The sequence below is a fragment of the Venturia canescens genome, chromosome 7, assembly GCF_019457755.1.
Source record: "Venturia canescens isolate UGA chromosome 7, ASM1945775v1, whole genome shotgun sequence".
Lineage (NCBI taxonomy): Eukaryota > Metazoa > Arthropoda > Insecta > Hymenoptera > Ichneumonidae > Venturia > Venturia canescens.
In genome coordinates, this window is record NC_057427.1 from 8,197,664 (window position 1) to 8,223,543 (window position 25,880).

The 25,880-nt window shown below is 44.0% G+C and overlaps 1 protein-coding gene and 1 long non-coding RNA gene across 4 annotated transcripts in view; one reads left to right on the forward strand and one right to left on the reverse strand.

Annotated features, from left to right (window-relative positions):
* Positions 1-25,880, forward strand: part of LOC122413646 (lachesin-like) — a 259,378-nt gene that overhangs the window by 169,575 nt on the left and 63,923 nt on the right. For all 3 annotated transcript variants that reach the window (XM_043424135.1, XM_043424136.1, XM_043424134.1), the window contains exons 3-5: positions 16,520-16,727; positions 22,765-22,923; positions 24,180-24,308. In XM_043424135.1, coding sequence (XP_043280070.1) covers positions 16,529-16,727; positions 22,765-22,923; positions 24,180-24,308 — 487 coding nt within the window. In that variant the 5' untranslated portion in view covers positions 16,520-16,528. The remainder of the gene's footprint in view (positions 1-16,519; positions 16,728-22,764; positions 22,924-24,179; positions 24,309-25,880) is intronic.
* Positions 617-19,489, reverse strand: LOC122413655 (uncharacterized). The gene is made up of 3 exons (XR_006261594.1): positions 19,340-19,489; positions 19,161-19,269; positions 617-897 (listed from the first exon to the last, which is right to left on the reverse strand). It is a non-coding gene; the product is annotated as an uncharacterized lncRNA (long non-coding RNA).

Here is a 25,880-nt window from a genome sequence, read left to right on the forward strand (position 1 = left end):
TTCCTTCACGATCACGCAGAAGAGAACCTTTATTTCATCGCTCCGCCTCTCGATACGATCGTTCGTTTTATCTCGACGCTACCGGAGATAATTCACGACCTACTCGACTCATTTTTCTCAAGAAGGAGTTAAAATAGTGGGAGAAGGACGCTTGTAAAACACCAGAAACAACCCAACGATAAACTTCGAGGGAAAAATCGTAGCTTTTAAATCCTCACGATAAAACACTGAAATCAAGCACATTTTATCAATACACCAGACGAAAACACCACAATAAAATGCCCACTTGGAAGAGAAAGAAAAACTAAATGAGAGAAAAAGTAAGAAGAAAAAAAAGTGCTAGAAAATCAAGTTTGCACGGTGCATGTTCGAATAAATTTTCGAGTACGATGTACGACGTGTTCTCGGGTGTATAGTTCGCGCTTCATAGTTCCCCCGTGCATTATTATGCACACCGTACCATTTTCTCCGTACTTCAAGCAGGAGCTCGTTGTCATTTTGGTGTTTGTATTCGAGCGCCCTCTCGGGGCGTGTCTTTGTACGACAATCCTTATTTTTTGCGTCGACAGGTTGCGCTGAAGATGCTCGAGAGAGGAGAGCGTTTACATACCTTTTTGCATAGTGGAACGTCGAAAGTTGAACGAAATGGAAGAATGAACGGAGTGGAAGAAAAGCTCTGTAAAGCTTGAAAAAGGGATGACGAGTATTGCGCATCTTCCTCCAGCGAAATAAGTCTTCTAGGTGTCACCGTCTGTCGTTGATTTCAACATCTCTACACCTTTCCGTTTCCTCCCCTTTCCACTTTCCTTTTCTCACTCCTCCTGCTCCACGAAGTAGACCCTTCTCAGGACGTTCGCGGTTGACAAGAAGGATCTGGCGACGAAGTCTTATTCCAACCTGACAACGAATCCCATTACCATCAAACAAGGCAAACCGATAATAAGCTTTGCTGAATATTCTTCTAAACGAACTACGAAAATGCTTTTTGCTCGTCCTCTCTCTTGTGTGAATCGGGGACCCCCCTTCAATTGACTAGAATCACAATTCTGCTGTTAAGGTATTCCTTTCGCATGAGCGTATTTTTTCGTGGCGCAAATTGGGGCACTCGAAATTTGGACTGATTCCTAACCTCTGAGAAGTCGCGGTTATATAGGAAAAGCTTCTGCTTCTGCCATTTTTATTTTAAGCACTCGGCAACCCTTCATTTTCATCGTCGCTATGAATTTCTTACATTTTTCCATCTGTGAGACAGTTTGTATCAGGAATTTTGAATTATTTAGTATATGAATTATTTAATAGAAACCTCGTGATGACGGAATCTCCGTCAGCTCCTGTATAAATTTCACGATTTTTGAAGTTTTAATGCTTTATTAAATATTCGATAACCTGATCTGAAATTTCGCCAATCTATTCACATGCACTTTTAAAGGAAAAAAATCGACCGGTCGAACCGATAATACGGGAGCAAGTTATTTCATTTTGTTTTCAATTAATAAAAATATTACACAGGGTCACGAATTTTCTGCCAATCATAGAGGCGAAATAAAATAACACCTGGATAACCGGTGACCCGTATACAGAGAATGCGATTTATCAATTGAACTACGGAATTTCCAAAGCTCTATTGGATATTTGTTTTCACTTTATTTGTATCCTGAGCGTTGTTTTATTTTTTTTCCTTGTTGTTCTTGTTGTTTTTTTATCTCTTGATCTTTTATTTATCTCTGTTTAAACCATCTGCAATCGATACAGCAAAACGGTTTTTTAGACAATCTGCGTGGTCCGTACGTTAAGCCTCGGTGGAGCTTGGGAATATATATAACTATGTTTTCAGTACATATAGGTGGTGCTATCGTGAGCTTTCCGATTTTGCGAGGATAAACGCTTTCGTCCTGTGACCTCGTACGTCCCTTTTTTCGACTAATCGAGTCAGGGCACCGGGAGGCTTTTTCGTCGTTCTCTCACGCTCGCGCGAATCATCGCGAGCTTTTTCTGTTTTGCCGGATTTTTGTTTGATTTTTTTTGTATTTTTCCGTTGGCCAGCTCTCAGAGTTATCGCAGAACGAAGCTTCTCACTGTGCAGTCCTCCGAGTACGCGCGTGTGTTTGCCCGTGTGTTGGTGAACGTGGAAAAAGGAGAAAGCACTTTTCGCCAACGTTATACATATAGGATCGAGCTTTAACGCCTCGATTAATCGAAACGCATCGGGACACTTTTCGACACTTTACTGGCACAAAATCCACCCCATTTCGAGACTATGTATTTTCGTATTCCAACATGTTTTCGTCCAGCATCCAATCGCCTTGGTTTATTTATTTTTTCTCCTATTCTCCCCCGAGCAAGAGCGTTGGAATATCGGAGAAAAGATCATGTTAAACGAGCATTATCGCTCATTGATCGAGCGTCTCGAAATCGTCAGGAATTCGAACGATTTCGGTAACAACTTTAATTTTTCAAAATCAATAAGACCGAATAAAATCAAATTACCTAAAGTAATCACGAAAAGCTCGAACCGCGTCCACTGGACACTGCCCCCAATGATTTCACCGACGATTCTTCGGTTGAAAATATTTCTATGATCCGAAAATCCGAGTCACAAGAACAAAGTGGAGACCGAAAGATCTGCAGCGTGGCCGTTATTCCTAAAAATAAAAAATCCACTAAAAAGTAAAGTGACGATCTAAATTCCGAGGGCAAATAATACAAACGAAAAACGATCTTTCGAAAGAGCCAGAAAGAGGGAGGCAAGAAGACACTGAAAGAAAGTCAGACCATACACCGTATATTGAAACTTCGATTCTCTGCCTTGTTCGCAAGAGAAATGGGAACTGAAAGCCGCGAGAAAAGGGGACTTTGTCCGTGTGAGAGAGCGAGGGCGCACGGGTGAAGAGAAAAGGGAAGAGAAGGACCAGCCCACGAGGGTGAGCACCCACGCGCAGCACACACACGAAAACAGGAGTGGGCACAGAGAGCAGGGGAGAACGTGTGAGAGGCTGGGATACGGGGCTCATTAAACCGGGAATGCTGATTGCATTAACCCTGAGCGAGCCACCCCATTTCGCTCGCTAAACAGCCAGGCGTTTCCGACTATAGTGGCTTGTCTGACTACACATACGCCTACACAAACGTGCAGAAAATACATGCCTGGAGATAGTAATTAGAGGGACCTAACTCGAGCGGAGCTTTATGTGTTGAATAATGTGAAATCCGCCCTTTTCTCTTCCATCGATACATACGTTGATGTGAGTTTATGTATTCGAATGTGCACACGTCGACGAGAAAGTGTATATGAGTATGAATCCTAGGACATCAGTCGACCGGTGTGGACTCGCACGTTCGTCCAATCGTCAGTGAAAGGTCGTGTCCACTGACGTTCTCACTCGATTGAATCTGATGCCTGATAGAAATCTGTCGATCGTCGCGATCGATGTCGCGAACGCGTGCTTTTTCGTTGATTTTTACGAATCCGCGAATTGTTGATTCTGTGAAAACTCTGTTCTCGCTTCGTGCGTTACGTATGGTGGTAACGAGCGAAAATAGGTGAGCAAGAGGCGAATCTCGTAGACGAAAAGGGGCAGTTTCTATGGTTACGAAAAAGTGCGGAGGCCTCCGATGTGAAACGCAGGAGTTGCGGAGTGATGATAATGTGCACAGTGATGGTGATTGCCTTCGCGATGGTACAACGCCGCGGCGGTGGAGCAAGCGCCAAGCTCTTTTTGATACCAACCGGTTTCGTCAATGGAGGACGAAAAGTTGCTTCGCTATATCGGCTCCAATCAATGTCCCGTCCATCACTGCTGATTCTGCCAGGAAATAGGGTTTCCCTCAGCTGCCAAACCTTCTCGCGCGATGGAAAAACGTATATCGTGATACACGTAGGCGGTTCTCTGGACAACCTTTTACCCATTTTCATGGATCGCACGTAGCTGTGCCTTATTCTTCCATCCCCCGCAGCCTTCCCATTCCTGCTGCCGCTCTCCCGAGCTTCTCGATTTTCTACACATTCTACTGCGACCGCGATTATTACTTTACGATTATTAGCATAGTATCCTGCTGACCTTTGCGCGGTGCTAGACGTGAGCAGCTTGGTAATGAGACTCTGCTTTCACTCGCCGGCTGATAACCGATGCTTCGTTTCACTCCGACCACTGCCAAATGGCCATCACTTTTTTTTCGCTATCTGTACATCAGCCCTCGATCGTGTGTAAATTGTTCATAAGAAAAATTCACGGATGCTATCGACCACCGTTCTTTTTGACGTTGCGATTACTCACATCGATTGCAAGCAATCCTTTTCAAAGAAGTCGACCAAATTTATAAAAAAAAAAAAAAAAAACATTCATTTTTTAGTTGATTCGAACAACAGATACGGAGACAACGAGACCGAAAACTCTAGAATCGTTTTCAAAGTAGTCGACCAAATTTACCAAATGAACATTCATTTTTCAATTGATTCGAACAATAGACAGCAGTAATAACAATTGTTGTATCCATCATAGTAAAAATACCAATACCCATGCCTTGTATTCAAAAGACTCAAGAGTCTTTTTCTCTTTAAACATAGTAAAAAATCTTTTCAGTCACTTCAAATGTTTATATTGTAAAGTATGAAAAAAACTATGTGCATGACAAAATGTCACAGGTATTCGGTGTATATTCGTGTATTTATCATAGAATTTACTATGCTGACAGTCGAAATTTGAGATTTACAAGTACATTTCAACTTACCAGTAAGTGCTAGTCTGACAGGATGAATAACACTCGAAAACAAAGCGAAATATAGTTCTGACGTGCATCACTTTTTGCTATTCACACAAAGCTGTTCAGAATTCAAGGGACGAAAAATTAGAAAACTCAAAAAATATTATGCTGTTTGTAATCGGTGGCTAAGTACTTTGAAAATTCTTGAAAAATCATATATTCCTCACTATACAAAAGGAATCTGCTTTCTCCGTGTGTATGCAGGGAGGAACCTCACATTCCAATTTCGGTTTCAACGATCCTGTTTATCCGTAAATGACATATCTGGTTATGGTAATTTTTGAAAATTCAATTGAAATTTCGATTTGGTTTTCTACTTTATAGTTTATTCGTGTGATAATTGATAAACTGAATGCTTGGTTGTAAATGACTAAGACTGATTTGATGAGAATGGTGTTGGATTGAATTCAAGGAATAATGAATGCCACGTGATTGGGTTTCACAAACGCGCATTTCGTCTCTTTATTTCGTTACACAAACGAGAAACAATAACGTTTGACGATCGCGGGGATGAGTTTTCCTGGTCTCCCAGACCATTTTTCTTCCTTTATTCTTGTACAACGGATTTTCTGTCATCTCAGGTCGATTTTTGTTTTTTAAACAGAAACTCATTCCGAGCTTCTATCGAACCGAAGTCAATCACGGTTCTTGATTGTTGCACCGGACTCTCTGTTTATAGAGTGAAAGAGAAATAGAAAAGACCAGAAAGAGAACGGAAATTTGGAACGTTGTGGAATATGGCCACGTTCGAGGATGTCCTCGTCGTAGTTTGTCGACTGGAGTGTATGTTTTGCGAGATCGAAGGACACGAGAGTCCGGTGAAAGGCTTCATGAAGGAAAGCTCGGTAGACACGACAAACGAGAAATCATTCCACGATAGTTATAGAGAGAAAGAGAGAGCCAGCACAAAGTGCAGGATAAGATTGAATGAAGATGAAGAGAGAGCGATAAAGAAAGTGTTGTATATCCGATGACGATAAAAGAAAATCAAAGAAAAAGACTAAAAGAGTGGCAGAGGAAGAAAGAGATTAAGAGCGAGAGAAAGAAGGAGAGAGAGAGCGAGGGAGAGGGAGAAATGAAAGGTAAAGCCAAAAAGAACGAAAGAGCTCGATTTAGCTTTGGCACACGGTTTGCCGAATCCACTTTCACTATACATACACATTAAACTCAACGAGTGATTGGAATCCGTTTGAAAAATATCGGAAAACCCGATAAATTACCGATTGTCAGACTACCTTTATTGTCGTTGCGAACGAACCGGATCAACGTTACGATTTCAATGACGTTTCCTCCCACTTCACCGCGATCACCTTCGACAGCAAACCCCTTTTTCAACCGTCTCATGTACGAATCATTATCACGGTGTATTGATGTAAATTATTTCTAGGATATAATCATTACTTCCGATTTAAAAAAATTTTAAAAGAATATGAGCAAAATTATAAAAGATTTGTCAAAAATGAATAAGGATTTATTCTAGTTAACGGTAATGAGGAGTTTGTGAGAAGTAAGCTCCGCGAGATGAACTAATATATTTATTGAAAAAGAACTTTAAGGAAGGCTACAGAGTGCCGCTCGGTTCGGCACTCTGACTCTAATTTATTTTTTAATATTACATTCTCTGCACACTACGCGACATCTGTTTTTAGTCCGCCCGTGTGCTAATCCCTGCATCCTTCTTTATTTTATGATTTTACTGTCGCCGAGTGACTTGTCCTCGATCGACCGTTCCCTATTTTTCAATATTCTAATGCTTAATTTACGGCTGCGCTCAAGTACCACTCTCACTCATGCATTCTCTTAAAACTTGCCTCGATATTACGAAAGTGTCGTTTTCAAGTTTTCATTCAAATCAGTTTTTCAGCTCAATACTATTTCTATTCCAATTGTTTATCAATATATTGAACAATTTTTGAAAATTTTCATGAATAATATTCCATAACTGGCGGACGAATGTCTCATTGTCAGCCGATCATGAGGAACGTACGAATTTTTTCTAATCCTCCGAGTATGAAAACAGATTCTATTTTCGATTTCGTAGTTAGCTTGTCCGATGGAGTGTAAACTTTTAATAGGTCCATATCGACAATCCCGACACGTCCTGTGTGTGGTTTGGTGCACCGATTAGCGTGGTAGGCCACTTTCACCACAGAATAATATGAGCGTGGTCAGAGCTACAGTGACCCAACGATCCAGCATATTTTCCACCCTCTCATTTGTCTATTTCAAGCCTCCAGCTTATCTGCATTCGTTTATTTTCTTATCCTCCCTTGGCCACTCACACTGCATATCGTGTGTGGATTCGACGTCGTGGAAGGAAGAGGATAACTCTGAAAAAATACTCGAAAAAACTTCACTCCCTCGCCCTTATTCTGTTCTCCTATCCACTCGAAGAGTGTCAAAATAAATAAGCCGAAATTGGCTTTTTCTCTGCGTCGATTCCCAAGCGTACATATCGTGCAAGCTTTGCTCTCCACAAGGAAGCAAACAGCCAAAAATAAATCCAACTGTCTTTCAAACGTGCGTGGGCAGACACGATGAGAAATATTCGAGTTCGTTGGTAATATGCGTTTCTCGGTCTCTCCCAGCCTCCGGCTTCGTTTAAGCACATATTCGCGTTCCGCGATGAAACGCTTTAACACGTAAGTGAAACTTCCGAATGTGCGTATCGGGATAATCGGGCGGGATCAAAACTCGTTTAACTGTATGCAGTTATTTCAAGCACACTCGATCCAGTTATTCGAGAAGGCCCACCGAATATATTCGTTTATCCATCAAAGATATGTGAACGGGGATGATGAAACCGGAAATAACTTTGACGAGTAAGCTGACACGGGCGTCACACATTGCTTTATTCGTTGAATGTGACCCAATTTCTCAAACATTGTTATCAAACTGATGTGAAAAGAGAATCGTGGAAGGGATGATTTTCCCGGGCGCGGTGATAATGGCTTGTATATTACGTCAAGCACTTGTCACATCCCAAAACTTTCCAACGAATATTGACCTCGACAATGTGTATACGCGAGAGCTTTGTTTTACGGTAGTATTTTCGCTTGGCTCGCCATCAAAATTCTAATCATCCTGACGTGACTGCGTGTACACAGGATGGAAAAGAACGCGATTGCAATCGCGTCACACCACCACCGCATCCAGTGTAAGACTATGATCCTCGGCGCGATGATGTCGCGTGCCACGAATTCCTTTGGAACGTGTAGGTACTTTCGTTGAACGGATGATCTAGGCATGCGGCATAGACAGAGAGAGAGAGAGAGCCACGCGTTTGGCTTTCGACGAGAGAAATTCGAATTTTCCACAAGCACACAATGGGGCTCGGGGGAGGAACATGCTTGTCCATATACGTAGCGAGTAGCACAGTGGACGTGTGAGCTGGATGGTTCGCTTATTTAGGAATGACATTCGCCGTTGAAGCGAGTATCGATGTATCGAAAGAACAAGGGAGGAAGGGTGGCGAAGGGAGAGTGACCGAGAGGATGAGGGAGCACGACAGAGGCCAGGCGTTTTGAAGAGGGAAGGAGGCGCTTGCATGCAAGAGAATTCGAGGGTAGTACGAAAGCCAGAACGAAGCATTCGAGGACTTTGGAATGGACATTGCAGTGACACAGAATCGTTGTTGTTACACGTTACAAGAGCGAGAGTGCAGGGATGGGTTGGTGACCACCGAGACAGAGAGTGGGGCTTTCGAGAGGGCGCTCTGCCAGGAGGACTGCACAGAGGCAGCGAACGGCACCGACCGACGCAGAGGGAATGGAAGAGATGCTCGGTCGCCTCTGCGAGCATACACACCAGTAGATACGGACGTGTATGTATATTACGTATATATACTTTGCCCATTTCGTCGTGTCGTCGTGTCAGCGTACCAAAATGTACAGTAAACACACACAGAGAAAGGGGAGAAGAGTGGAAAGAGAAAGGGCGACGATACGTGGTGCGACGAGAGACCGGAAAAGGGGTGAGCCGCGAACGCGACTGAGGGAAGCAGGCGGAGGAGGAGGCACGTTCGAACGCGAATAACGGTCGGTGAAGCTGCTAGTGCTTCTGTGGAGGCGATGAACATGGGATGAGTCGGTGGGTTACTGCTTTGCCACATCGCTCTATTCAGCTCGTGCGGCATTGCTGTGCCCTGCCTCCTCACACTCGCCCTGCTATCCCACTGGTAATAGCCATGTGTTGGTAGGTCGCGTGTGCTCAAACTCGCACGGAAGAGCGTCGATCCTGCAACGATGAGCCGAGCGAAGATCCAGTTTGGTTTTCGTGTGCACGCACTCTCTCGGCGTTCTCCACACCACGAATTTTCCCTCGCGACTGTACACTACACCATTGTGTACATCAGGCCTGATACTCCAAACGCTCATACTCTCCTCGTCTATGTGTACACCAGGAGCATATTCCATAGCCGAGTTCGCGTTGGATATTGGTAAAGTTGTACGCGACATCCTGGCCGAGAACACCCCCCTAACCAGCATCATCGTGTGAAAAGCCCGCCGCGACTGTGTGTGCACCCGGCTTCCGGAGCAAGCTTCCCTCCATAACGCGGTAGCGCTATCCCCCAATGGCAGAGCGAGCTGGCTGCAACGGCACGGAGGAGTATGGGTTCGAAAGTCGTGTGCTCTTGTACACCGCATCAGCAAGAATGCACACCGCGCTCCCTCGTTCCGCGCGCCTTCGAGGAGCAGCACCGAAGCGACGACCTGGCCTGATGCGACCTCTTTAACCACTTCTCCAAATTTTATATTTCTCTGTTTTTTCGTTCCGCTCCCCCCAACGTCAGTCCCGTCTTCCAACTGCTCCGGTGGAACTCACCTCGGAGTCGACGCCGGGGTGAAAATAAAGTTACGAAGGATCGACAACGAAGGAGCGATAGAAAGCTAAAAAAATATGAACGATCGATTCGGGCTTGGCAAATGGAAAAACGACGAGTTTGACGCGATGATGAAAGATCCAAGAGAGATTCGAGACTCCGATAGGTTGCTCTTGTGATCAATCGATATCGCGATTCCTCGCGACTCCATGAGAAATTGACAGACCGCACCAGTCATCCCACGGACATCTTATTTATCTTCTTTTTCCGCACTCCTCATCGAACAATCCAACGCGTACCTCATCTCGTTAGAAACATGATAAAACGGCGCAACCGTCAAGAAATTCTCTTACACAAACTCCCACTTAACAAAACACACGCATAGATCTTCAACGGAAAACAAAACAGAGGACACGGAGAGAAAAACGGAGAACATAAAAGAAAGAGTGTTGGGAGGGCGGTGGAATTTCCAGTAGATCACTGTCGCCCGACAAGAAGCCAATATAAATACCAAGACGCCTTGGTCGTTCCCATCCACTGTGTTTCGTAGTGCTAGAAAGCAGGCTATAACCTCCTGCTCCCTTTCGTCTTTCCAGTACACTTTTCCCCTCCATTTTGTTTCCGCACACCGCCGAACGGGCCGATGCTCACATTTTTCGTGAGCTTTACACTCTTTTGGCTTTTCTTCGGGACTTCGTCGCAGCCTCTTTCTCACGCAGCTTCCACAGGGCTCCATCTGCTCCTGGTCTTCTTCCCACTAACGATTCCTCGCACGTCCGAGTCATTCCCGTACTTTCTCTGTTGTTTACCTGCGAATGCTTTTCCGAAAACGCGACTTTGTATTTATTGCTGAAGCTTCCTCCGCCAAAGAGCGTTAAATAAAAGTGATCTTGATACGACGTTTGCGAGGTACATTGAAGGTATCAAGAGCCGGTGGTGAGCGGGCGCGGACTATGATGAAAAAGCACAATTGCGTGGAAAACGAACTCGGCGCGTTGGACCTACGTGCAACCAGATCCCAACAGAGCTTTGAAGAAAATTCAATTCAACACGAACGAAGCAACGTTTGACACGCTCTGTGTGGTTTGTTAAAGCTTTGCACCTGGAAGATCAAAATTCCTCAGCACGTTCCAACTCGCCAATGTGAAGATGCCTCGGTTTGAATCATCTTTTGCCTCTCACCCTTTTCTCCCTTTCTACGGAAATCATACGTGGCAAAAGTGGAATTATTCCATGTGCACGGCTGTCACTCGAGGCTCACCTCGTTGGGTCAACCACACTTCCCCTGGCACTTGGCCTTTTTCGCTCTCGGTACTTTTAAGTCGTTTGTCACCTGTCACGGAAAGAAAGACAGGAGATGGCTTCTCCGAGTGTCTTCTGCATGGGTTTCCTCTTGATATGAACGATCGGTGACGGCAACAGTTCTATCCACGAAAGCACACGACCTCTCCTGTTTGCCTGCTGCAGGGAGAGCTTCATTTCCCAACGGAAATGAAAAGAACGCGAACAGGATATGAAGGATTACGAGGTAAAAATCGAGCGCGAAGATTGAACCTTTCTGTATCTGATCGAATTCAACTTTTGTTTTACATAAATGCTGCAAAATCAGCAACACGCACCACCTGTACGTAATCCAATGCTCGTCTAGTAACTCTCTCCCAATTGTACGTACAGAATAGGCATTACCATGTGACCAGCATATTATACGATTATCACATTGATGATCGGATGGGAAGGGTTGCTCCCAGAGATCCTCGTTTTATTGCAGATCCCGTATGCGGTGTGGGTACCCAAGCTGGTTTAATGAGCCACCCTCTCCTCCGTTTCGCCCTCGCTCTCTCTCTCTCTCTCTCACACACACACACACTCGCACTAAGAGAGTTTCAACCCTCGCATCCTACGTTCAATGTTGAGTTCCATCCGCCTGAGCTCTGTCCAACTCTCGCCCGGAGCCCCTGTCCTCTCCTCCTTCACAATTACGCTGCGCGTGTCCTGACTAGAGAAACATATACCACAACTACCAGCCACGCTTCCCTCGTCCATATAGATAGTGTCTTCTCTCCCCAGTTCCGGAGCCCCATCTACGGAGAGCGCCTGGCTTCCCAGTCCTCTGATTTCCCACTCTCCGACCATTATTTCTCGCTGCTACAGCAGCGACCCTTTAACCTTCGCAGTTTTCTCTCTCTCCCTTCTTCAGCGCGGCGCATTCTTCCTTCCTTCATCTTCTTGTTTCGTTCCTCACAACCGCTTATTTTCTTCATACGTCGCCCTCCCTACGCTCGTTTCGTTTGTACCAGATGCTGCAAAATTGAACACAACCGGAAAACAAATACTCTTTGTCGCCAGACTCAATGCTTTTTCAAAATAAATTTATCGCAATCATCTCCAGAGTTGTCAAAAATAATAATCATTTTCACGATGCTATTCTTGAATGCGGTAGCACATGGCGAGCTTCAGAGTGGCTTGTAACAGTGGCAGTTGATTAATGCGGTGCTTCACCAAAAGAATAAAAACTGCTGGTCAGCATCCCCTTGACCGGAGTCTGCTCGAGCAATACATTGTACACGATTCAAGTAAAAAAACATCGAAACCGCGTCTTCGAGATCTGATAATAGGTATCCGGAAACTTGCTCAAAGCACTCGGCGAATGGTTTCTTAATTCGATCAGACGCTATTCTGTAAATTAGTGACTTTCAACTGGGTGGAGAGAACTAACGAGGGGTGCAACAAAAACGTGTTGACAACTGGTTTTGAAACGAAGAGTCTCGAGAAGCGACAAGAGATGAGAACGGTGAAGAAAACACGGTGTGTTTCGAAGAGTCAAACCGGAAGCAGGCTCGGATGTTGCGCTCGTCGTTGCCAGCTTCCCTCGAGCAACACAATTAATGTTTTTGTCGTGCGCACAGGCCAGTTCACGAGATCGTTGGAGTGTTGGTAAACGAGAATTACGACACTATTTCATCATCCTTTTCTTGATAACCGGTGTTGTTACACTTCCCAACAGAGTGTCATACGCGTTTATCCACATCATTTAACTCGAGTAGCAAAAAATAACGGCGTCCATAAAGGTGTTGGAAGGACCTCCTGCCTGGGATATGCTCCGCGAGACGAGAAACGATAACGTCAAGATATGTTCGGTATCGACCCGGTGCCTCAATTAACAGCTTAGAAACTTGCAGTACGATGCTCGAGTGCAAAACACCGTCACGTGCCTATTAAGAGGACTTTCAGGAAGAAGGAGAAGAAGGACTTGAGAGTCGCGATGGCGCGTACTCCGAGTCTAAGTGGACGTAATAAGTTTAGCTGGGGAATGTCCTTTAACTACTCAACGTGAGAGAGGCTTGTGGTCAAAGGTCCGCTGCGAAGGGAAAGAGAAAGTTTTTCACTTCTGTGGCAAGTACTACGTGAATCAACGACTGCTTCTCCACTGGCTGCGCCAATGCTCGATCTCACGTCCGCCCACCGTCCGTGTGCTATTTCATACTCGCAAATACATGCTCCGGGAGTTTACGACATTAAAGGCAGTTAGTGGCGGGGCGATGAAAACGAAGATAGAACGAATTGATGGAGGAAAATGGGAAGGGGCTGCTGCTGCTGGTTTAACAGAAGCCGGTGGACAGCTGGAAAAGTGAGGGTACGAGAAAGAATTGAAGATCGGTGGCCCAGAGATGAAGTGGGGCTGTGCTGGTAGAAGCTGTGGAACAGATACTAGTGCGGCAGAAAATAGCGCGGGGATAGAGAGGGGAAGCCATCTCCGTACGTAAAGAGGGATGAAGCCGGAGGCTCACAGTCTACCAGAAGGAAGATAGCGGTGGATACGGACTGTACAGGGATCGGAGAAGCTCGGGGGATGGCAGACTGGACGGCGCTGGAGCTCGTCGCGCTCGTAGTAAACAAAGCTGTAACTCTCCTAGCACCAAAGAATCAATGCTCTCTCTGGCACACGCTGTACTATATACGCTTAGCACACGCTACAGACGGACGAAGCTAGTGCACATCCGCGTACTCCTGTGCTCGCTATACCTACCGTTCGCGAAGAGCTTCTCGGCGAAGGGGCTCGCCCCTTCGCGTGCTTTCGCCTCTGCTGTGTTTCTCCTTTTGCCTTTCCTTCCGCCCCTCGCATGCTACTCATGGAAACAAACTCGGGATGCCGAGCAGGAGCCCTCGACGCATCCATCTTACTTCTCGAATCTCTTCCCTTGCATACTGATGCAACGGAGGAGGATGGATAGCGGGGAAGAGGGCGAGTCAAAAGTATCGACGGGGATGAAGGAAGCTCGTGAAAGGAGCGAACCTTCGCGAACGAATTCGATGGGTTAGGCTCCACAGGGACGTTGAAAGCTCGAGCTGATAGTACTTTCGAGTTGCGGTCTTCACTCCGTCGAGGAGTTTCATCTTCCCTCAAGCCCGCTACACTATTCTCGGTGTGTAAATTACTTTAGTATCCACAGCTATTCGATATTAATGAAAACTCGATTAACTCATCGATTGAATTGGAAACTCTGGTCACAGTAAATAATATAACTTTCATCGAAATTATCGACTCGCATCAGCTTCGTGTTTATCTCCGAGAAGAACGGAACAACAGACCAAAAAAGTTCTGACTCCGATATAACATTACCGATGTCTTTCCATTTCCGGTAAACAGATTTCACTGAACATCAATTCTTATGAGGTTGGTTACCCAATGCAACGTCCGTTGGATCGACGCATATCATTTTGTTTACAAGGAAAAGCGAGGCACGATCATATCCATCATCGGCTCTATTCCTCCCCGAAGGAAGGAAGACACGAAAACTTTTTCTCCAGAGTCACTCAACCTTATATCCCCCTAACTCAGATTTCTCTTTTCCCCATTTTCCCTCTGCTTTCCATATCCGTTCAGCGTTTCATTATTGTGTTTATGGATCTCGCTTCGTGCGAAACTCCGCGTTCGTGCAGCGCGTTCGTATCCATGACGTTATGGACTCGCGGAACAGCTGTTTATCAACGAAGAGAATAATTATGAAACGCGTTGGTCGGTACAAGTGCAGTTGGTACGTAGGATTTTAACGAACATAACTTTTCCTGACTTTTTGCTCCTTCGTTCTCTCCGTGTGTTCTATCCGCGCTCGTCGAATAAATACAGTTGACTCTCCGCCCGGACGATAGTGAACTTTCGTGCACCTACGAGCCCTCCAACTCCAACGCCCGTCGCTGAAATCCTCGATCTCCCTTGTAAGTTATACACTAGCCAGTAGACTATGCGAAATCGCGGCGGCAAAACTCTTGCGAATGTAGAACGCGGAGAGAATAATGGTGTGGGAAAAGAAGGAATGTGGAACGAAGCTTGTGGAGTGTACGGTGAGCTTTTTCGTCGGCTCTCCATCCCCTCTCCCAGGCAACACACAAGCCCGCGACGAGATGAAGGGTGTGATCTAGCCTCGAATCTTTTACGCGGGATTGCACGCGCCCAGCCGAACGCGAAGCGTTCCGCGACTAAAATTCCGAGCGGGAAAGCTCTCACGGCACAGATCCTGGCTCCGCTCGAGGGCGGAGGAGGCTTGAAGGAGAGTGGTACGCAAATCTTTCGGGGGCTTCCGCAAGCGGTAAACCGAACGCTTGCTCTCCCGAGCTCGATCGTCCGGACAAAGTTTAACCTTTTATCACGAAAACCATCGAAATAACTCTCTTTTCTGGCTAGCCAGTTACTCTACTGGCACTCCGAGCGGAGAACTGACTAGAAAATAGTTCTTTATGGCTTTTTCGGACTCGGCGCTTCTCTCGGTAAGAGCTCCGTGCAATTTAGAGGACGCGGGATCTTGGTCGATATCCATTTGACGAATTATCAATCGAGCACGCTTTTACTGAACGGGGTGCGCGATATGCGCAACGGAGTAGCGCAAAAAAAGCGAATAAACTTGCGCGTAAATTACAAACCAGTTGTAACGAAGATACAACGAATACGAGATATCAAAATAACGGGAAATATCGCGAAAATGGAAACTCACTTTTGCACGATATTCGATGCAGGTCAGTGCTTTCCGATACACGCTACCAGAAACATAAATATTTCATGCGGTCTCGTATAGGTTTACCGCACGCGTTGTCTATACGTCCCGAGGAAAAAGGAGTTTCGAGAAAATAAAGCAAGAGTACCAATGTAGAACGCGATTTCGTAACAAAACCTCGACGCTGCTCTCGCGACTACGAAACATTCATGCACCTCGTACATGCTATATAATTTAGTTACATGGATATTGTACATCGGAAAACTTCGCACCCATGCTGTGCTCGTTGACTTTCACGACGCTCCGCCCGCGCTTCCCGACGACAATTTTTCCACGCTGAAATTCAGTCTCGTCGACGACCAACACGATAAAGTTTTACCCAGCAAAACACTCGATTTGGGAAACCGCTGCATAGCCACACACCCACCCACGTACAGATATGATACCAAGTTTGTCACGAAGGATTGATACTTATTGTTGGTCGGACGATGTTCAAAATTTATGTTATTTTTCGTGTCCAAGTGATTTCAATGTTTGCCCCCAGCATACGAGCATACTTGCTTTGTGAATATCCTCCAATTGGAATCTGCTGTAATACACATTCGATTCGATATTGTGTGGGCACCAACCCCTATTCGCCAAACGGAAAAGGAGGGATTTGTGTTTTCGGTGTTTTTCAGTATTTCGGAAAACTTTAAAACGTGGTTTCAGTGGTTTGAAAAGTCCGGAAAGCATGTGCCATAATCGAATTGAAAGCAAACATTCCCGTGCATATTTTTCCACTCGAAGAGCTGCTGCTGTGTTTGGGAAACGAGAAAAAACTCTCGGATACGCTAGTGAGGGGGGGGGAAGCTCAAAAATTTATTTTTTCACTACTTCTTTATGGCGCTTCGCCAATCGATTGAATCTCAGCGTAGCTCCGTTTTTTATGACATACTTTTTCTAGGTGGCTTGGATGCTGTTCGACAAGAGTGCCATTCTGACGGTCCAACATCACGTTATAACGAGGAATCCACGGATATCGGTCACTCACGACGGTCACAAAACGTGGATTCTACATATCAACAATGTTCAAGAAGACGACAAAGGAAAATACATGTGCCAGATAAACACAGCGACAGCGAAAACGCAGTACGGATATTTACACGTCGTCGGTTAGTATCAAAATCTATCACAAAGGAAATACTCATGATTGAACTGAGACGTTTCGATATTCGGACGGTGGTTAAGAGTATGGATCAGTCGACTAACCTCACTTAGAATTTTCGAAATTGAAATTCTCTGACTCAGTTTGACCGATTAAAAAAAGGCTCTGTCAGCCTACGCAGAACGACGGAAAAAATCGGTTGACAGAGCCTTTTTTTAATCGGTCAAACTGAGTCAGAGAATTTCAATTTCGCAAATTCCAAGTGAGGTTATAGTCGACTGATGCACACTCTTAATTTCCCAAACATCGGAACTTGGAATTTTTTAGATCCTCTTCTCTCTCGTGGGAGAAGATTTTTGTACAATTTTGGTGAGAATAAGAAAGAGGAGAAAGGAAACGTTGGGAGGCTTATTGGCGTGCGGTTGGTGCTCCGCTGACGCGAGAGCGCTTTATCCGTAGACTGTCTGTCTGTCTGACAAACTTTTGTGAAACCAGAAATCGTGCCAGGGGGTAAGGCTGTCCGGTTACGCTAATTGATATTGCACGTATCATTTGAACGAGACCGAATGAAAAATCCGTCGGCCAATCGTAATCAAAGCGTCGCCAAAGTGGCGTGCAATATGGATTGCTCAGTAGCACTGTTATTAAAGTTAGTGTCGATTACTCGTGGGTTATATTGCGCAATAAAAGTCACAAAAGATCCAGAGGATTAAATGAAGAGGGACAGGAGAGCATGCTGCTCCTCGCTGGGCAGACGTACTTGTGTGTATGTGTGTTTTTTTCTCTATAAATAAACGTCGTCCCCTCGCTCTCTCGTGGCTGCCTGCAGAGAGCTTTTCAACGAGCTGAGAAGGGCCGGAGAAAAAGAATCCTGGGGTCAAACCCTCCAGCAGGATTTTCATTTTACCGGTGAATCCGAGACAGCGAGAGAAACAACAAGTACTATCATAGATCCTGAGTGATATAACAGCTTCTGCTCGTCGTTATCGTCGTCTCTCTCTTCTGGCTCCTTGGATGGAAAGAGCGAGACGGCGGACGGTCTTAAGTGTCCGTCTTTTTCTCTGCCTCAACCTTATTCATAAGAGCGCACAAGATTTCCCGTTATTCCTGTGCCTCTCGCTTTCTTTCCCCTCATGGGCTCTCTCATTCTCTAATCCGCGACAATAATAATTTAACAGGAAGAGAGAATTCGCCCGTTGGCTTCTCCTCGCTTGTTTTAACCTTTTGTGATAGAAGGATAGTCGAGAGAAACGACAACCACCTCAACAATTTCATCTCTGTATTCTCTCTCAGGGTGCGCACGGCGAAGGCGAGGCAGAGAAAGAGAGACGGAAACAAACAGAAAGAAAGAGAGAGAGAGAGAGAGAGCGAGGAAGAAATGAACGGAAAGGGCGACGAGGGAGGGAGAGAGAGATCGGAAAGTGAAGAGGGCAAACCAGCAGAACATCCCCGCATTCTGCCATCCGGTAGAACATATTAATACCTCGAGTTTTGACATCTGCGAGGAGGATATCGCCCCGCTGAACCTTCCGCTTTCACGAGGAAGAAGCGGCGAGACAACGCTCAACCCGCCCACCCTTCTTCCCTCCTCCACCAACTCGGCACGGAGGAGTAATCAGAAGGCTAGATTAATTGTTTCCACGGGTACGAGGACTCTTGGGTACCCTCGATCCCTTTCCGCTTCTCTTTCCTTTTCTACCCATCTCATACATTCGTTGTTTACAGTCTCCCCGTATCTCTCTCCGTCTCTCTTTCTCATACACGAAAACACACACATTCTCTTAATCTTTTCCCCTTTTCGTACGTACACAAATCTTCACCACGACCTATTGGAATAGAGATGAAGAAAGACGTAACCGAGCGAACACTTGGAAGATTCAGAAAAGCAGAAAGCTAGACTTTTCAAGCACCTCTTTGTCTTCTGCTCAACCCACATCTTGCCTCTTTACACCTCATAGAGAACAAAGATAAAACATTTAATGGCCAATAACCTCAGCATTCAATATCCCAACTTTTCCATCATCAGGCATAAATAATGGAATACCTCGAGCATCGCCTTGCTCAAAAGAGCTTTCAACTCCGGAAGAGCGGAACGTCTATTTTTTCAGGAAATTCAATGCTCAAAGATCTTGAAGCTCGAAATTCTGGAATTAATTCTCAGTCCATGAACAATTTGAGTTTTTCTTTAAAAATCATTTTTTCAAAGCAGAATATATCGACACTCAATATATCGAAGCTCAGCATTCTTTTTTCAAATCTTTCATCCAAGTTATACGAACGATCAATTTTACTGTTAAACTCAACTTCATTTCCTTGCCCGAATATTCGAAGTCATTTCGACCCACACGAATAGGAATTTCTCACGTGAAAAATCGTAAGTAAATAATCAATTGATTTTTTTACGAAAATGAAATAATCCAAGTAAATTTGTTAAACTCACCGAACAAAATAATCGCATTGAGAAAGTGGAAGGAGTTGATAGAAAAATCTATCCGGGGCATCGCTCATTTTTCATCACGGTTGGCCACATCCAATGATTATTTTTAATCCTGTGTCGTTACGTACGATCAGAGATGTTTTGCGCCCTCATTCTCGAATCGCCAAAAATTTTATACGAACCTTTTGCTCGTGCAATCCCGAAGATCACATTCTCGTAAACATCATGCTACGACTGTACGAGGACGAACGGTTATATTCTTATTTCCGGCGTCGACGGATGCGTAGCTTTTCGTTCTTCATGCTTCTTCGTTCACGGACGAACGACGACGAAAACGGCAACGAGGACGAAACGAGTCGTCCTGAAATTCACAGTGTTACGGAAATTCTCTTATATATTACATTTCGTTTAGAAAAGTAAGAACACACACACACACACACACACACACACACACGAAGAAAGCATCGGGGAGCTCTTCATTCCTGAAAAAAAAAAAAAAATAAAAGATAAGAGACGAAAACTAAGCTTTCTCTTCAGCTTTATTCCGCCTTATCGTCTTTCCCTTAAATTCAAAATCGCTTGCAAATGTGTCCTCCCCCCATCGACGAACAAAAGACAAAGTGAAATATCGTCGACTTACGAAAACCTTCCGATTTCGTTCCTCCAAGTAGCTTTCAAACCTACGCACACTCCCACTCGTTTTATTTCCTTGAAAAGAAACTACTGTAAATCACCAATGTGTCAAACTGAATGAAACGTTGAATTAGTTGAATTATTTGATGAAAGAGTTTTCGTCGCTGCGATCGATAGGATTCGGTCCGTTCGACCGCCGATCGTGCGCCCCGATTACCGCTTTGCTTTTGCTTCGGAGCACTCCAAATTTTTCCGGAATCCTGGAATATAAAGAATAATACGTCTGATGTTGACTTTGGAAAGTTTGAACTTTGAAAGCGTTTCCCAATCGAGAAGCTCAATATTAAATGAAGCCTGAAAATTTGAACGAAAGCATTAATCGAATGAGCTAGCGAAATTGAAAGTAGCTCGAACGGAATTTGAACTAAACGTCCAATTTCATCATCCAACGTGTAATTTTTTTTGATCTTGTAAGTAATTTGTTGAACTGCGCATATTGAAAAAAATTCTCATTTACTCAATTCCGATTAAATAATTTCTGAATGACTCCGAGTTTGAGGTTGCGCCGAGAAAAATATTTCAATGTACGTGTTTCCCAGTGAAATATCAGCCGGTTATTTTCGAAGAAAAGAATTACGATACAGTAAAAGAGTAAAATAAGAGTACAATGGAAGAATCGTATGCTCGAAAGCATCAAGAATCTATGACGAGAATTCTCTTTCCACCGATGTGTTGTGTTGAGACGGTGTGTTGAGAAATGAAGAAAAAGAACGCGAGATAAGAATTCTTTATTATATTCTGGTAGAATATCTTGTTCTGGTAAAATAAGATTCTTCTTTTACAACAACTCCGAATGAGGTAACGTTGGAGCCGCACAGTAAAAAGCTCAAAGAAAATTTTCCAATTTCGTACCAATCGGTTTACGTCGGTCCATCAGAAACATTGCATTTCTTTCGACCCCAAATTCTTATAAAAAGTTTCAAAATACGACTAATCGCGTCAATTGATGGTCGATGAATCGAAATTTGCAATTCAAACTAATTCACATACTGCTATTGGTTAGTTTACATGCTCATCATTTCGTAAGAAGAAAATATTTTTTCAATAACAAAAAATATTCTGATACCCTAAAAAAATTGAGTTCCTGCGTCTGTTCTCGTTTCCATAAACAAAAATGAACGAATCATAGCCCGGCAGAGAGTTCCAGTTTCAAATACAATTGTAATTTTTATAATTTGCATCATTTTCTCGTTAAAAAATGAAGAAATCTGTGCTCGAATAACGCCGCTTTTATTCCTCGGGATTGAGCCTCTACAGTCACAATGAGCCCAACGTTCTCATACGTCGGTGTGTTATGCCTCGTACAATAGCCCGAGGGCTCTTCTTCCCAACACCCACAACCCCGTTACGTACTTTCGGCTCTTGTATAACCCGAGTTTAAGGCGAGTTAACGCAACCCACAACTGAGCACAACACGTGGCGTCCTCCGGTCTGAATAATGCATTGACAGTCCGTGCCTCTGCTTCCTCTTCCTGGTCGTGTACAACACACATTCGTACAGGACACGAGACGTCCTGGGGCGACCCCAGTGGATTCTTGTTTGCTTGCTCTCTTGTCTATATAGCGCCGTTCCTATACTCACACGAGCCACCCTGCTGCTCGTTCAATCCACGCTTACTCAACAATTCGGTAACAAGCCCTGTTTAGCTTTAATGTTACGATACATCGAGGAGATTCGTCGAATTGATGATCCACGATAATTCGTGCAATTGATGGTCGACCAATATAACCAAAATCCACTTTGAGTACACTCCGAATATCTACAGTCGCATTCGGTCGAACGTTAAAGCTTCGTTGATTTATTATTCTGTCCCAAGCCAGTATTTTTCGGCTTGCACATTGAATTATATTCAAATTTCATTTCGAATGCAATCAACATTGAAAAAATTGCTTTCATATTGTTCGAAAGAATCGAGCTAATTAGAGACGAGGACTGATTTAAGGTGGATATTTCCCTGCAGCAGCCCAGCAGAAACGAAGGCAGAGCAGTATCCCAAGTTATAAAAAAACAATTCACCTCAGCCTTTTTGATGACATAAATTTCGTCACTCTGATACTGAAAAAATGGAAAAAAGCCTTGGCCTGTTCGGTAATATTTGAATGATTAGAGAATCTCCATAATTAACAACGACAAATCTTAATAAAAAACGAGTTAGCTCGGTTCTTACCATTGTTTTTGTTATCACACGTTCCTTCTTATCGACGCTTCGGCGATTACCAATTTTCACAGGGATTTTCGTGGCGTCTTATCTGCACGAATGCACCTCTACGAGAGAAACCTTATAGTAATGCTCACGCAGGCGATTTCCTCGATGCTTTCTCGAGACTGTAACCGAATCCTTATACTCGACTGTGCCAAGAGGACTCTTTCCACTTTTTTCGTCTTCGGCTTCTCTCTCTCTCTCTCTCTCCCCCCGGCTCATACACATCCACGTTCTCGAATTTAGATCTATCTCGCCGTGCCTTCCCACGGCTTTGCACACGATCGTACATAGTACGTACCCCGATTCCGCACCGACATCGCGCCAGTGAGAAAATCGATTTGCGTGTGAAAGAATGCCGGCAGCGTGCGCCTATCGAAACTCACTTTTCGACGATCCTGATCTTAATGCTACACTGACTATACATCCCTCTTCCACGTACGAGGGAGCATCGGAACGAAAAAATATAAGAAACCAGTCGATTTTTCAATTCCACACTTTATTGCCACTCGTGAGAAAATATTTTGCTTTACTTGTTCTCAAAACACTGCGACTTTACAGTGAAAAAAATAAGAACCCTGGGAAGTCCTTAGAACACGAATTTCGCAGGTAAAATAATTGCTTCGTTAGATGAAAAATTATGAAAAACAAAATGTGAGTGCAGTCAAAAAAAATGAAAAGTTTCTATTAACTTGAAAATTTGGTTGTTCCAGTCCCACCGGATATCGACGATGCGTTGAGTTCATCCGACGCCATAGTGAGCGAGTTGGCTAACGTGACGTTGACGTGCAAAGCTACGGGGAGTCCAAAGCCAACGATACGTTGGAAGAGGGACGACAACGCGAAGATCGTGATCAACAAGACACTCGAAGGTGAGAAAAATCATGGCGAGGTTCTTGCAAAAATAAAAAATAAAAATAAAAACAGAAAGTAATGGGGAAGCAGAGGGAGAAAAAATAAAAGTGTATTCAATGGGGAGAAAAATACAAAGCAAGAGGTCGAAGAGGACATGGAAAATATAGAGGCGAAGTAAGGTAGAAAGAAATCTTCGCAAAGTCAGGTGTTAAAGTTTTACGACGAGTCAGAAAATAGAAGTGGGAAAAAGGGGAGTAAGATAGAGTCGAGAGAAATCGAATTTCTTTTCAGCATGTACGCGCGCGATGAGAGAAAGCCTGCGAGAAAGAGAATCTATTCGTGGGGCGGGTGTGTTACGTCTCGTTTTCACTCAGTGCACTACCAGAATACGCGTTTCCTTTTTCCCCTTCCCTTGTACACTTCCTTCTCTGTTATTCCGAACAGTTTCCCCCCAAATATAAAGAGTGTCCGACGAATGATCGGCGTTCTTTATAAGATAACGAAAAAACATTTTCCCTCCTTTAAAGTTGATGAGATACTGAAGAATGGGCGACAGCCAATAACGTGCTGGAATTAATACCTCGAGAACAGTACATCGGAGATCGAAATGATTAAGGATGAGTTTCGTCTGCCTCATTTTCCGACCAATTTACTCTGCAATCCAAGGGCACGATTGTCCGAACACTTTCTATATAATATTAGTATAAAATGAGGTAAAAAGCGTATTACATTACGGTGGATAAGCGACCAAAAGTCTTTTCGCGAGAAGTGCAGAGAAAGATAGAAACCTAAGAGGGAAGATAAAGGATAAAAACAAGGATGAGCTCCGGCCCCCTGTACGGATCGTTCTGCTAATTCGAGTGCAGCAGTAGCACTCGCCAACTCGAAACAATCTACGAAGGCCAATTCCGAACTTTAACCCGTGTTTAATGACCCAAGTCTGCGGAGGCGGGGGATTGGCCGAAGTAAGGAGCGTCTTTAGGAATCAAGTGAAGATTTCTCGACAGTACAAGTTGACTGAGAAGTGGATATTCCGTTTGTGAGTCCGTATGTTTGGGTTGAGAGGTTGCCAAAAGTCTATGGATATTCGATGAAGTGCATTCGGACGCTTAATTCGCAACGTTCGATATCTCGTGAATCAATTCCCGAATAATTTACGCAAAACTCATCCAAAGCAACGATATTTTCTTCGGTTTTTTAAGTCTCCTTCAAAAAGCCTGCAATTTTGGTCTCTCATTTGACCGAGTTAAATCCGTTGTTCTTTTTGTCACAGTTACCGAGTGGGAAGGCGAGACACTGGAAATGAATCGGATCTCGAGGCTCGAAATGGGCGTTTATTTGTGCATTGCGAGCAACGGAATTCCCCCAGCAGTCATGAAGCAGATCAAAGTCTCGGTTGACTGTAAGTATACAATCCTCTCAACCATTTAAACCTCTTGGGGACAATAATTAACGACTCTACATTAACTGATTCACTTCTGCTCAGAGTAAAAATATCTAATTTACTTTGACAAGTGAATTCGCAAGATCGAAAAGCCACTCGACTGCAGCAGCAAGTTACTGAAACGTTTTACGGAACCGTGAATCGTTCAATTTTTTCAATTGTCTCGTTCTATTGATCGTATTATTAATGTAGAAGAAAAATCCTGATCCAGTAGCCACACGGAGAAAACGAGGCCGAAAATTCTAGAGGAAACCACTAGGAATATAGTATCTCGCGGACAGTATATACGTACTGGATTGCAGTATTTATTCGAAGAGCAGTAATAACAATTGTTCTATGCACCATAGTGAAAAGACCAATACCCATGTATTTTTCCCTTTAAGCACAGTAAAAAATGTTTTCAGTCACTTCAAATGTTTATATTGTAAAGTATGCTCGGGCATCCCTGAAAAAAAACTGTGCGCATGGCAAAATGTCACCAGGTATTCGGTGTATATTCGTGTATTTATCATGGAATTTACTATGCTGACAGTGAAAATTTGTGATTTACAATACATTTCCACTTATCAGCAAGTGCTCGTCTGACAGGATGAATAACACTCGAAAACAAAACGAAATATAGTTCTGGCGTGCAACACTTTTTGCTATCCACATAAAGCTGTTCAGAATTCAAGGGACGAAAAATAGGAAAACTCAAAAAATACTATGCTGTTTTTAATCGGTGGGTAAATACTTTGAAAATTCTTGAAAAATAATGTACATTCCTCACTATAGAAAACGAATCTGTTTTCTCCGTGCATGAATAAATGAACTGGAGTCTCGTGCCAGACACAAATGAATAATTTGTACTCCTGGTTCTGGCCGCAGTTACGGAATTGAGTTTTAATCTCTGCTGTTGAAAAAGAAATGAAAATTTCATTAAAACGATCCGTGAGCGATGGCATGCCGCCGCAATCTGCCAAGGAACATTCCGCAAATAACGTTATAACGCATGTTCGCGTTTCTGTATCAATTTCCTTGCTGTGTATCGGCTGAAACGAGTCTCAAGTTGGAATGTTACCAGGTTCCTCAAAGCTGTAGTCTCAGACGATTTGGATACCTCGAGGAGGTTAAGATTCCAGTGTATTTTGTCGCTTTCCTCGTGTCAGTGACTCGCATAAACGTTTATACGAAATACCCGCTGTCTAATGTCAATACGACACCGTTTCTGTATTCGGTTTGGGCTTTCCATGCGCCACGAACTTGATCGCGTTCGTTGGATCAATTTTCGTTGGAACTAAATTACCGTGAGTGAATCTCGCTGATACTGTTAGTCAAGAAATCAGCGTATTTGGAAAAGAAAAGTCAAAATATTGCGCTCTCGAGCCTTAACCATGCAAATCTACAAACTAATTCCATCGAGAATTTCCGCACACGTAAACGCGCCCACGTTTTTAGGAGCGTTCCATTTGTGCTACGATATCCGTGGCTGCGAGAAGCAGACGCATGACGGACGATAAAGTACGAATTAACAAATTACAGTAGATTATT